Source organism: Oncorhynchus keta, chromosome 1 (assembly GCF_023373465.1).
Source record: "Oncorhynchus keta strain PuntledgeMale-10-30-2019 chromosome 1, Oket_V2, whole genome shotgun sequence".
In the NCBI taxonomy this organism is placed as follows: Eukaryota; Metazoa; Chordata; class Actinopteri; order Salmoniformes; family Salmonidae; genus Oncorhynchus; species Oncorhynchus keta.
Genome location: NC_068421.1, coordinates 4,722,792 through 4,735,252, shown reverse-complemented (window position 1 = coordinate 4,735,252; position 12,461 = coordinate 4,722,792). Strand labels below are relative to the sequence as shown.

At 45.7% G+C, this 12,461-nt stretch overlaps 1 protein-coding gene and 2 long non-coding RNA genes across 7 annotated transcripts in view; 2 read left to right on the top strand and 1 right to left on the bottom strand.

Moving 5' to 3' along the window:
* The window catches only part of prdm10 (PR domain containing 10), an 85,228-nt gene extending 75,970 nt beyond the window's left edge, over positions 1-9,258 (top strand). For all 5 annotated transcript variants that reach the window (XM_052464733.1, XM_052464921.1, XM_052464795.1 and 2 more), the window contains exons 23-24: positions 2,881-2,978; positions 8,461-9,258. In XM_052464733.1, the coding sequence (XP_052320693.1) occupies positions 2,881-2,978; positions 8,461-8,643 (281 nt within the window). In that variant the 3' untranslated portion in view covers positions 8,644-9,258. The remainder of the gene's footprint in view (positions 1-2,880; positions 2,979-8,460) is intronic.
* On the top strand, positions 3,653-5,861 carry LOC127908041 (uncharacterized). The gene is made up of 6 exons (XR_008066098.1): positions 3,653-3,724; positions 3,816-3,905; positions 4,112-4,170; positions 5,273-5,331; positions 5,470-5,587; positions 5,722-5,861. It is a non-coding gene; the product is annotated as an uncharacterized LOC127908041 (long non-coding RNA).
* LOC127908063 (uncharacterized) lies at positions 9,196-9,873 on the bottom strand. Its single transcript, XR_008066156.1, has 3 exons — positions 9,810-9,873; positions 9,435-9,588; positions 9,196-9,392 (listed from the first exon to the last, which is right to left on the bottom strand). It is a non-coding gene; the product is annotated as an uncharacterized LOC127908063 (long non-coding RNA).
* Positions 9,874-12,461: the final 2,588 nt, after the last annotated feature.

Below are 12,461 nucleotides of genomic sequence, written 5' to 3'. Positions count from 1 at the left end.
TGGATTGGTTCAGGGTTAGAGGACGTTTACACAAGTTGAGCTCTAGGGAATATCCCAGCCTATTAAATCCAAGTTGAGCTCTAGGGAATATCCCAGCCTTTTAAATCCAAGTTGAGCTGAAGGGAATATCCCAGCCTATTAAATCCAAGTTGAGCTCTAGGGAATATCCCAGCCTATTAAATCCAAGTTGAGCTGTAGGGAATATCCCAGCCTAATAAATCCAAGTTGAGCTCTCGGGAATATCCCAGCCTATTAAATCCAAGTTGAGCTGTAGGGAATATCCCAGCCTAATAAATCCGAGTTGAGCTGTAGGGAATATCCCAGCCTAATAAATCCAAGTTGAGCTCTAGGGAATATCCCAGCCTATTAAATCCAAGTTGAGCTGTAGGGAATATCCCAGCCTAATAAATCCAAGTTGAGCTCTAGGGAATATCCCAGCCTATTAAATCCAAGTTGAGCTGTAGGGAATATCCCAGCCTATTAAATCCAAGTTGAGCTGTAGGGAATGTCCCAGCCTATTAAATCCAAGTTGAGCTCTAGGGAATGTCCCAGCCTATTAAATCCAAGTTGAGCTCTAGGGAATATCCCAGCCTATTAAATCCAAGTTGAGCTGTAGGGAATATCCCAGCCTATTAAATCCAAGTTGAGCTCTAGGGAATATCCCAGCCTATTAAATCCAAGTTGAGCTGTAGGGAATATCCCAGCCTATTAAATCCAAGTTGAGCTCTAGGGAATATCCCAGCCTATTAAATCCAGTTGAGCTTGAGCTGTGAGGGAATATCCCAGCCTATTAAATCCAAGTTGAGCTCTAGGGAATGTCCCAGCCTATTAAATCCAAGTTGAGCTCTAGGGAATGTCCCAGCCTATTAAATCCAAGTTGAGCTCTAGGGAATGTCCCAGCCTATTAAATCCCAGCCCAAGTTGAGCTGTAGGGAATATCCCAGCCTATTAAATCCAAGTTGAGCTGTAGGGAATATCCCAGCCTATTAAATCCAAGTTGAGCTGTAGGGAATATCCCAGCCTATTAAATCCAAGTTGAGCTGTAGGGAATATCCCAGCCTATTAAATCCAAGTTGAGCTCTAGGGAATATCCCAGCCTATTAAATCCAAGTTGAGCTGTAGGGAATGTCCCAGCCTATTAAATCCAAGTTGAGCTGTAGGGAATATCCCAGCCTATTAAATCCAAGTTGAGCTGTAGGGAATATCCCAGCCTATTAAATCCAAGTTGAGCTGTAGGGAATATCCCAGCCTATTAAATCCAAGTTGAGCTGTAGGGAATATCCCAGCCTATTAAATCCAAGTTGAGCTGTAGGGAATATCCCAGCCTATTAAATCCAAGTTGAGCTGTAGGGAATATCCCAGCCTATTAAATCTAAGTTGAGCTGTAGGGAATGTCCCAGCCTATTAAATCCAAGTTGAGCTGTAGGGAATATCCCAGCCTATTAAATCCAAGTTGAGCTGTAGGGAATGTCCCAGCCTATTAAATCTAAGTTGAGCTGTAGGGAATGTCCCAGCCTATTAAATCTAAGTTGAGCTGTAGGGAATGTCCCAGCCTATTAAATCCAAGTTGAGCTGTAGGGAATGTCCCAGCCTATTAAATCCAAGTTGAGCTGTAGGGAATATCCCAGCCTATTAAATCCAAGTTGAGCTCTAGGAATATCCCAGCCTATTAAATCCAAGTTGAGCTCTAGGGAATATCCCAGCCTATTAAATCCAAGTTGAGCTCTAGGAATATCCCAGCCTATTAAATCCAAGTTGAGCTCTAGGGAATATCCCAGCCTATTAAATCCAAGTTGAGCTCTAGGGAATATCCCAGCCTATTAAATCCAAGTTGAGCTCTAGGGAATATCCCAGCCTATTAAATCCAAGTTGAGCTCTAGGGAATATCCCAGCCTATTAAATCCAAGTTGAGCTCTAGGGAATATCCCAGCCTATTAAATCCAAGTTGAGCTCTAGGGAATATCCCAGCCTATTAAATCCAAGTTGAGCTGTAGGGAATATCCCAGCCTATTAAATCCAAGTTGAGCTGTAGGGAATATCCCAGCCTATTAAATCCAAGTTGAGCTGTAGGGAATATCCCAGCCTATTAAATCCAAGTTGAGCTGTAGGGAATATCCCAGCCTATTAAATCTAAGTTGAGCTGTAGGGAATGTCCCTTCTTATTAAATGAGACGGAGGGAATGAGGGCACACATCGGGAGAGAAATGGTTAGAGAGTCAGGCCATAGTTTAACAGTATGTTGAACCGACAGAGACATTATACTGACTGACTCACTCCTCTCTCCTGTCTCTCTCTCTCCTGTCTCTCTCTCTCCTGTCTCACTCCTCTCTCTCTCTCTGTCTCTCTCTCTCCTGTCTCTCACCCCTGTCTCTCTCCTGTCTCTCTCACTCCTGTCTCTCTCTCTCCTGTCTCTCTCTCTCCTGTCTCTCTCTCTCCTGTCTCTCTCTCTCCTGTCTCTCTCTCTCCTCTCTCTCACTCCTGTCTCTCTCACTCCTGTCTCTCTCTCTCCTGTCTCTCTCTCTCTCCTGTCTCTCTCTCTCCTGTCTCTCTCTGTCTCCCTCCTCTGTCTCTCTCTCTCTCTCTCTCTCTCTCTTCTCTCTGTCTCTCTCCTCTCTGTCTCTCTCCTCTCTGTCTCTCTCCTCTCTGTCTCTCTCCCCTCTGTCTCTCTCTCTCTCTCCTCTCTCTCTCACTCCTGTCTCTCTCTCTCTGTCTCTCTCTCTGTCTCTCTCTGTCTCTCTCTCTGTCTCCCTCCTCTGTCTCTCTCTCTGTCTCTCTCTCTCTCTGTCTCTCTTCTCTCTGTCTCTCTCCTCTCTGTCTCTCTCCTCTCTGTCTCTCTCCTCTCTGTCTCTCTCCTCTCTGTCTCTCTCTCTCTCTCTCTAGCCTCTGAGATCCAGATGATGACGTTGCCGCATACCCAGTACGTGATCGCTGAGGCCAGCACTCCTGTCACAGGGGTCAACAGTGCTGGGGTCAAGACGGTGAGTTATGAGAGAGGGTCTAGCTACTTCTCTTGGTTATCAATAAACGGTTTGGTTCTCAGTGGGTATGCTTTACCTGAGCTGTAGCTCACCTGGCCCAGTAGGGAGGCGTGTTTAGGGCCTTTCCGTTTGGTCTAAAGAGGAAATCTGCTTAGTTGGCGCCAGACAAGCTAATTCAAATGCACCTTATGGTTACTCTAAGCTATAGTGAGCTCCAAAAAGTACTGGGAGAGTGATACCATTTTTTGTTGAAATGATACGATAACTATGAGGTGAAACGATGACGAGGTTAAAGTGTGGGCGGTCAGCTTTAATTTCAGTGGTATTTTCATCCATGAACCGTTTAGAAAACACTTCTTGTACTTCTGTTTTATCAGGTTTGTACCTTGTCAGCTCGGTGATTTGAACTTCCAACCTTCAAGTTACTAGTGCAAAGCTCTAACCACTAGTTTTAGAATGGTGTTTTCACAGGGGTGCTGGTTTAGAATGGTGTTTTCCCAGGTGTGCTCTGTTTAAAATGGTGTTTTCCCCCAGGTGTGCTCGGTTTAAAATGGTGTTTTCCCCCAGGTGTGCTGGTTTAGAATGGTGTTTTCCCAGGTGTGCTGGTTTAGAATGGTGTTTTCCCAGGTGTGCTGTTTAGAATGGTGTTTTCCCAGGTGTGCTGTTTAGAATGGTGTTTTCCCAGGTGTGCTGGTTTAGAATGGTGTTTTCCCAGGTGTGCTGGTTTAGAATGGTGTTTTCCCCAGGTGTGCTGTTTAGAATGGTGTTTTCCCCCAGGTGTGCTGGTTTAGAATGGTGTTTTCCCAGGTGTGCTGGTTAGAATGGTGTTTTCCCCAGGTGTGCTGGTTTAGAATGGTGTTTTCCCAGGTGTGCTGGTTTAGAATGGTGTTTTCCCAGGTGTGCTGGTTTAGAATGGTGTTTTCCCAGGTGTGCTGGTTTAGAATGGTGTTTTCCCCAGGTGTGCTGGTTTAGAATGGTGTTTTCCCAGGTGTGCTGGTTTAGAATGGTGTTTTCCCAGGTGTCTGTTTAGAATGGTGTTTTCCCAGGTGGTCTGTTTAGAATGGTGTTTTCCCAGGTGTGCTGGTTAGAATGGTGTTTTCCCAGGTGGTCTGTTTAGAATGGTGTTTTCCCAGGTGGTCTGTTTAGAATGGTGTTTTCCCAGGTGTGCTGGTTTAGAATGGTGTTTTCCCAGGTGTGTCTGTTTAGAATGGTGTTTTCCCAGGTGTGCTGGTTTAGAATGGTGTTTTCCCAGCTGGTTTAGTGTGCTGTTTAGAATGGTGTTTTCCCAGGTGTGCTGGTTTAGAATGGTGTTTTCCCAGGTGTGCTGGTTTAGAATGGTGTTTTCCCAGGTGTGCTGGTTTAGAATGGTGTTTTCCCAGGTGTGCTTGTTTAGAATGGTGTTTTCCCAGGTGTGCTGTTTAGAATGGTGTTTTCCCAGGTGTGCTGGTTAGAATGGTGTTTTCCCAGGTGTGCTGGTTTAGAATGGTGTTTTCCCAGGTGTGCTGTTTAGAATGGTGTTTTCCCAGGTGTGCTGTTTAGAATGGTGTTTTCCCAGGTGTGCTGTTTAGAATGGTGTTTTCCCAGGTGTGCTGGTTTAGAATGGTGTTTTCCCAGGTGTGCTGTTTAGAATGGTGTTTTCCCAGGTGTGCTGTTTAGAATGGTGTTTTCCCAGGTGTGCTGGTTTAGAATGGTGTTTTCCCAGGTGTGCTGGTTTAGAATGGTGTTTTCCCAGGTGTGCTGTTTAGAATGGTGTTTTCCCAGGTGTGCTGGTTTAGAATGGTGTTTTCTGGTTTAGAATGGTGTTTTCCCAGGTGTGCTGTTTAGAATGGTGTTTTCCCAGGTGTGCTGGTTTAGAATGGTGTTTTCCCAGGTGTGCTGGTTTAGAATGGTGTTTTCCCAGGTGTGCTGTTTAGAATGGTGTTTTCCCAGGTGTGCTGGTTTAGAATGGTGTTTTCCCAGGTGTGCTGTTTAGAATGGTGTTTTCCCAGGTGTGCTGGTTTAGAATGGTGTTTTCCCAGGTGTGCTGGTTTAGAATGGTGTTTTCCCAGGTGTGCTGGTTTAGAATGGTGTTTTCCCAGGTGTGCTGTTTAGAATGGTGTTTTCCCAGGTGTGGTCTGTTTAGAATGGTGTTTTCCCAGGTGTGCTGGTTAGAATGGTGTTTTCCCAGGTGTGCTGTTTAGAATGGTGTTTTCCCAGGTGTGCTGGTTAGAATGGTGTTTTCCCAGGTGTGCTGTTTAGAATGGTGTTTTCCCCAGGTGTGCTGGTTTAGAATGGTGTTTTCCCAGGTGTCCCAGGTGTGCTGGTTTAGAATGGTGTTTTCCCAGGTGGTCTGTTTAGAATGGTGTTTTCCCAGGTGGTCTGGTTAGAATGGTGTTTTCCCATGGTGTTTTCCCAGGTGTGCTGTTTAGAATGGTGTTTTCCCAGGGTGGAATGGTGCTGGTTTAGAATGGTGTTTTCCCAGGTGTGCTGTGTAGAATGGTGTTTTCCCCAGGTGTGCTGGTTTAGAATGGTGTTTTCCCAGGTGTGCTGGTTTAGAATGGTGTTTTCCCAGGTGGTCTGTTTAGAATGGTGTTTTCCCAGGTGGTCTGTTTAGAATGGTGTTTTCCCAGGTGTGCTGGTTTAGAATGGTGTTTTCCCAGGTGTTTAGAATGGTGTCTGTTTAGAATGGTGTTTTCCCTGTGCTTTAGAATGGTGTTTTTTCCCAGGAATGTGTTTTCCCTGGTTTAGAATGGTGTTTTCCCAGGTGTGCTGGTTAGAATGGTGTTTTCCCAGGTGGTCTGTTTAGAATGGTGTTTTCCCAGGTGGTCTGGTTAGAATGGTGTTTTCCCAGGTGTGCTGGTTTAGAATGGTGTTTTCCCAGGTGTGCTGGTTTATAATGGTGTTTTCCCAGGTGTGCTGGTTTAGCTGTTTATGGTGTTTTGGCAAATGTTTGAAAATGACATTTTATTGACTGCTCCCTTACATGAGTTACCCATAATCTCAGTATTCTGTTAAAATTCATTACCATAATCTCAATATTCTGTTATGATGCATTACCCTAATCTCAGTATTCTGTTAAGAGTCATTACCATAATCTCAGTATTCTGTTAAGATTCATTACCATAATCTCAATATTCATTACCATAATCTCAATATTCTGTTATGATTCATGACCATAATCTCAATATTATGTTATGATTCATTACCCTAATGTTGTTGTATGGTGGTATGGAGGTGGTGGTGGTGTATGGTGGTGGTGGTGAATGGTGGTGTATAGTGGTGTATAGTGGTGTATGGTGGTGTATAGTGGTGTATGGTGGTGTATAGTGGTGTATGGTGGTGTATAGTGGTGTTTGGTGGTGTATGGTGGTGTATGGTGGTGTATAGTGGTGTTTGGTGGTGTATAGTGGTGTATGGTGGTGTATGGTGGTGTATAGTGGTGTATGGTGGTGTATAGTGGTGTTTGGTGGTGTATGGTGGTGTATGGTGGTGTATAGTGGTGTTTGGTGGTGTATAGTGGTGTTTAGTGGTGTTTGGTGGTGTATAGTGGTGTTTGGTGGTGTATAGTGGTGTTTGGTGGTGGTGGTGTATGATGGTGGTGTATGGTGGTGTATAGTGGTGTATGGTGGTGTATAGTGGTGTTTGGTGGTGTATAGTGTTTGGTGGTGTATAGTGGTGTATGGTGGTGTTTGGTGGTGTATAGTGGTGTATGGTGGTGGTGGTGTATATGTATGGTGGTGTATGGTGGTGTATAGTGGTGTATGGTGGTGTATAGTGGTGTTTGGTGGTGTATAGTGGTGGTGGTGTATGATGGTGGTGTATAGTGGTGTTTGGTGGTGTATAGTGGTGTATGGTGTGTGGTGGTGTATGATGGTGGTGTATAGTGGTGTATGGTGGTGGTGGTGTATAGTGGTGATGGTGGTGTATATGGTGGTGTATAGTGGTGGTGGTGTTTGGTGGTGTATAGTGATGTAGTGGTGGTGTTTGGTGGTGGTGTTTGGTGGTGTATAGTGGTGTATGGTGGTGTATAGTTGTGTATGGTGGTGTATGGTGGTGTATAGTGGTGTTTGGTGGTGTTTGGTGGTGTATAGTGGTGGTGGTGGTGGTGTATGATGGTGGTGGTGTTTGGTGGTGTATAGTGGTGTATGGTGGTGGTGGTGTATGATGGTGGTGTATAGTGGTGTTTGGTGGTGTATGGTGTTTGGTGGTGGTGGTGTATGATGGTGTTGTTTGGTGGTGTATAGTGGTGTATGGTGGTGTTTGGTGGTGTATGGTGGTGTATGGTGGTGTATAGTGGTGTTTGGTGGTGTATAGTGGTGTATGGTGGTGTATAGTGGTGTATGGTGGTGTATGGTGGTGGCGTGTGTATGGATGGTGGTGTATAGTGGTGTGTATGGTGGTGTTTGGTGGTGTATGGTGGTGTATATGGTGGTGGCGGTGTATGATGGTGGTGTATAGTGGTGTTTGGTGGTGTATAGTGGTGGTGGTGTATGATGGTGGTGTATAGTGGTGTTTGGTGGTGTATAGTGGTGTATGGTGGTGTATAGTGGTGTTTGGTGGTGTATGGTGGTGTATGGTGGTTTGGTGGTGTATGTTGGTGGTGTATAGTGGTGTTGGTGGTGTATGGTGGTGTTTGGTGGTGTATAGTGGTGTTTGGTGGTGTATAGTGGTGTATGGTGGTGTATAGTGGTGGTGGTGGTGGTGATGGTGGTGTGGTAGTGGTGTTTGTGTTTGGTGTATAGTGGTGTATAGTGGTGTTTGGTGGTGTATAGTGGTGTATGGTGGTGTTTGGTGGTGTATAGTGGTGTGGTGGTGGTGTATGGTGGTGTATGGTGGTGTATGGTGGTGGTGTTTGGTGGTGTTTGGTGGTGTATAGTGGTGTATGGTGGTGTTTGGTGGTGTATGGTGGTGTATGGTGGTGTATGGTGGTGGTGGTGTATGGTGGTGTATAGTGGTGTTTGGTGGTGTATGGTGGTGTTTGGTGGTGTATAGTGGTGTATGGTGGTGTTTGGTGGTGTATGGTGGTGTATGGTGGTGTATGGTGGTGTATAGTGGTGTATGGTGGTGTATGGTGGTGTATGGTGGTGTATAGTGGTGTATGGTGGTGTATGGTGGTGGTGGTGTATGATGGTGGTGTATAGTGGTGTTTGGTGGTGTATAGTGGTGTTTGGTGGTGTTGTATGGTGGTGTATAGTGGTGTATGGTGGTGTATGGTGGTGGTGGTGTATGATGGTGGTGTATGGTGGTGTTTGGTGGTGTAGTGGTGTTTGGTGGTGTATAGTGGTGTATAGTGGTGTATGGTGGTGTATAGTGGTGTATGGTGGTGTATAGTGGTGTATGGTGGTGTATGGTGGTGTATAGTGGTGTTTGGTGGTGTATAGTGGTGTTTGGTGGTGTATAGTGGTGTATAGTGGTGTTTGATGGTGTATGGTGGTGTATGGTGGTGTATAGTGGTGTATGGTGGTGGTCTGTGCATTCTAACTGTTGTACCATCTTGTTCCAGACCCACTATGTGATTTCAGAGGGCCAGTCTGAGTTGGACCCTAAGCAGGCCAGCGGCCCCCAGAACTCAGCCCAGACCCATCTGGATGCCCAGACCTCCTCCCAGCAGCCCACCACACAGTACATCATCACTACCACCACCAATGGCACCGGGGCCAGCGAACTACACATCACCAAACCTTGACCTCGAGCAGCAGCTGTTACCGACTTCTCACAGCCCCAAACCCTGCTGAAGTGAATCTTCCCGTCACCAAACTCTTTATCGACTGACCTCGGGACAGCTGTTTGACCAGGGAACTCACTTTGACATTGAGCCCTATATGAGGCTCAACTATCCTACAGATCTAAGTACTGATCTAGGAACAACTGTACATAGTTAAATTACTCTTTGGAGACGTAAGGACTGGTCACAGACCTGTCTGCATGCAGCCCCGCCCCATAGACACACACACCCACACACACACACACACACACACACACACATATACACACACACACACATAAAGTTCACTCACAGACCTGGTTCTCAGAGGAACAGGGTTTTTAGATCAGCACTGCTTGTTGTGAGTTTCGGTTGAACTGAAGGAGAAGCTGCCAGAAGAAAGGAGCAGCTCACTCAAGACATGGAAAAGGAAATATGGACTTTTTGGAGGAGAACATAGTATACACACGGTCATACAGTTAGCTGTGTGTGTGTGTGTGTGTGTGTGTGTGTGTGTGTGTGTGTGTGTGTGTGTGTGTGTGTGTGTGTGTGTGTGTGTGTGTGTGTGTGTGTGTGTGTGTGTGTGTGTGTGTGTGTGTGTGTGTGTGTGTGTGTGTGTGTGTGTGTGTGTGTATAAACTGAAACACACTGGAGAGCTTCGATAGCTCTGTTTCTGAGACCTTTTCACTGACTGACACTTCAGATAGAAGACTTGGTCAGACCCCCCCCACCTTACCCCTCCATAACACCCCCACCTTACCCCTCCATAACACCCCCCACCTTACCCCTCCATAACACCCCCCACCTTTTAAGCCTATCGCATGCTTCCCAGTCCAAACGGTTTGCGCATATATTATGACAACAATTTGTGAAGTTTTAGTTTGTTTGTTGTTCGGCAGGGTTTTGTTCAGCTGTTCATGCAACCCCCTTACCCCTCCATAACACCCCCTTACCCCTCCATAACACCCCCCTTACCCCCCTCCATAACACCCCCCTTACCCCTCCATAACAACCCCCCTTACCCCTCCATAACACCCCCTTACCCCTCCATAACACCCCCCCCCTTAACACCCCCCCCTCCATAACAACCCCCCTCCATAACACCCCTCCATAACACCCCCTTACCCCTCCATAACACCCTCCATAACCCCCTTACCCCTCCATAACACCCCCCTTACCCCTCCATAACACCCCCCCTTACCCCTCCATAACACCCCCTTACCCCTCCATAACAACCCCCCTTACCCCTCCATAACAACCCCCCTTACCCCTCCATAACACCCCCTTACCCCTCCATAACACCCCCTTACCCTCCATAACACCCCCCCACCCCTCCATAACACCCCTCCATAACACCCCCTCACCCCTCCATAACACCCCCCACCCCTCCTAACACCCCCTCACCCCTCCATAACACCCCCCCACCCCCTTTCCTCCATAACACCCTCCTTACCCCCATACCTCTCCTTACCCCCCTTACCTCTCCATAACACCCTCTCATAACTCTCCTTACCCCCCATAACTCTCCATAACACCCTCCATAACACCCTCCTTTACCCCCCTTACCTCTCCATAACACCATCCCATAACTCTCTCCCCCCTCAACTCTCCATAACACCCCCATAACTCTTACAGTATCTTTGACCACCTAACATGGTTCTCAGCACAGTGTTGTAGGTGTAGTTAATATATATTGTTCCGGACATGATTCTCCTGTCTGTATTCTCCTGATGTCTTCCTCCCTCCAGTTGATATTCAGCAGTGCAAACCGCAGCATCGTGTGGTGTTGAATGCATCAAACTGGCTGTATTTCTGTATTTTGAAAGTTCGATATCTTGAAAACTTGACATGCAAACACATTTTGGCACTATGTCAACAGTGGACTAATGAAACAAGTACCAAAAGAGGGGTTTCTGGTTGGAGTTTTCCTTTACATGGCACCTTATTCCCTAGACAGTGCACTACTTTAGACCAGAGCCCTATTCCCTACACAGTGCACTACTTTAGACCAGAGCCCTATTCCCTACACAGTGCACTACTATAGACCAGAGACCTATTCCCTAGACAGTGCACTACTATAGACCAGAGCCCTATTCCCTAGACAGTGCACTACTATAGACCAGAGCCCTATTCCCTAGACAGTGCACTACTATAGACCAGAGCCCTATTCCCTAGACAGTGCACTACTATAGACCAGAGCCCTATTCCCTAGACAGTGCACTACTTTAGACCAGAGCCCTATTCCCTAGACAGTGCACTACTATAGACCAGAGCCCTATTCCCTATATAGTGCACGACTATAGACCAGAGCCCTATTCCCTAGACAGTGCACTACTTTAGACCAGAGCCCTATTCCCTAGACAGTGCACTACTATAGACCAGAGCACATTGGGAATAGGGTGCCAATAACTTCTGTCAGAATGGCAGGTTGATTACTCCATGCTTGATTGTTCATCTTGATCATAACATATTCTTTAATTATATGCTTTAGCAATAAGGCCAGAGGAGGTGTGTTATATGGCCAATATACCACGGCTAAGGGCTGTTCTGAAGCATGACGCATCGCGGAGTGCCTGGATACAGACTTTAAGCCGTGGTATATTGGCCATATACCACAAACCCCCCCAGGATGCCTTATTTCTATTGTAAACAAATTACCAATGTAATTAGAACAGTACAAATATATTTTTTTGTTATACCTTTGGTATACGGTCTGATATACCACGACTTTCAGCCAATCAGCATTCAGGGCTCAAACCACCCAGTTTATAATAAAGAGTAAATCCTCAAAACATCTACAAAGGGGATATGCTACTGTAGTGAAATGGAGTCTGGAATATGTATCAAAATCTGGTTGCATCAGTAACTGACAAGGCTTTAGTGTGTTCCAAATCCCACCCTATTTTAGTGCACTACTTTTGACCAGGGCCCATGTGTAACATTTGGGACGCAACCCCCATTATGAAGACAGAACAATGTCATTGCCATTTGAACAGGAAATGGAATGGTGTTTGTTTACATTCCTAACCTGAACAAAGTTGCAGGATTCTCTTCCTTCTCTCTTCTGGAATATTCACGGGCTGTTCTAGAATCTTCAGTGGGTTCCAAAGGTTCCGCTGATCCTAGAATCAGATTCTCCTGAATCACCCGAAGGACCAATTGGAACAGAAAGCGTTGAGTGAATCATGTTGCGTTTCAGCCCACTGATAGAAGCAAAACTACATCATCTCAAACATTATGTCACTAATTTAATTTATTATGTGTTGATGTGAATATTAACAAGACTTGCCTCTCTGGAGCTTCTTACAGCCTTGCCAATCCCAACACAACTGGGTCCTATTCATTAAGCACCAAATGTAAGAAAACTGTCTGAAACAGGGAGGGTTGTACCCGGACTTGTCCAATAAGAAATCCAAATTTGCAAAACGATTTGCTACATTTAAAAAAAAAAAAAAAGTGTTAATTTAATGAATCTTACGACCCCTGAACATTGGACCACTTCTCTCTGATGTCGTAATGCTGTCTGTTGACCAGGCGGGGGCGATGTTTCTCACCTCTTCAACACCCATAAAGGGATAACACCTTTGTCTCATTATTTCATTACATATATATATATCTGAATCAGCAGCATCAGTCTGTCTGGGAGGAAGATGGACTTGTACAATGTAAGATATGGCTGTAATATTGTAATAAAATGTGGCTGTAATATTCCAGAGAATATAGTCACAACTCTTGTGTGTACAGTTATTGCTGTAATATTAAAGAGAATAGCCTCTGTGTTAAGTTATTGCTGTAATTTT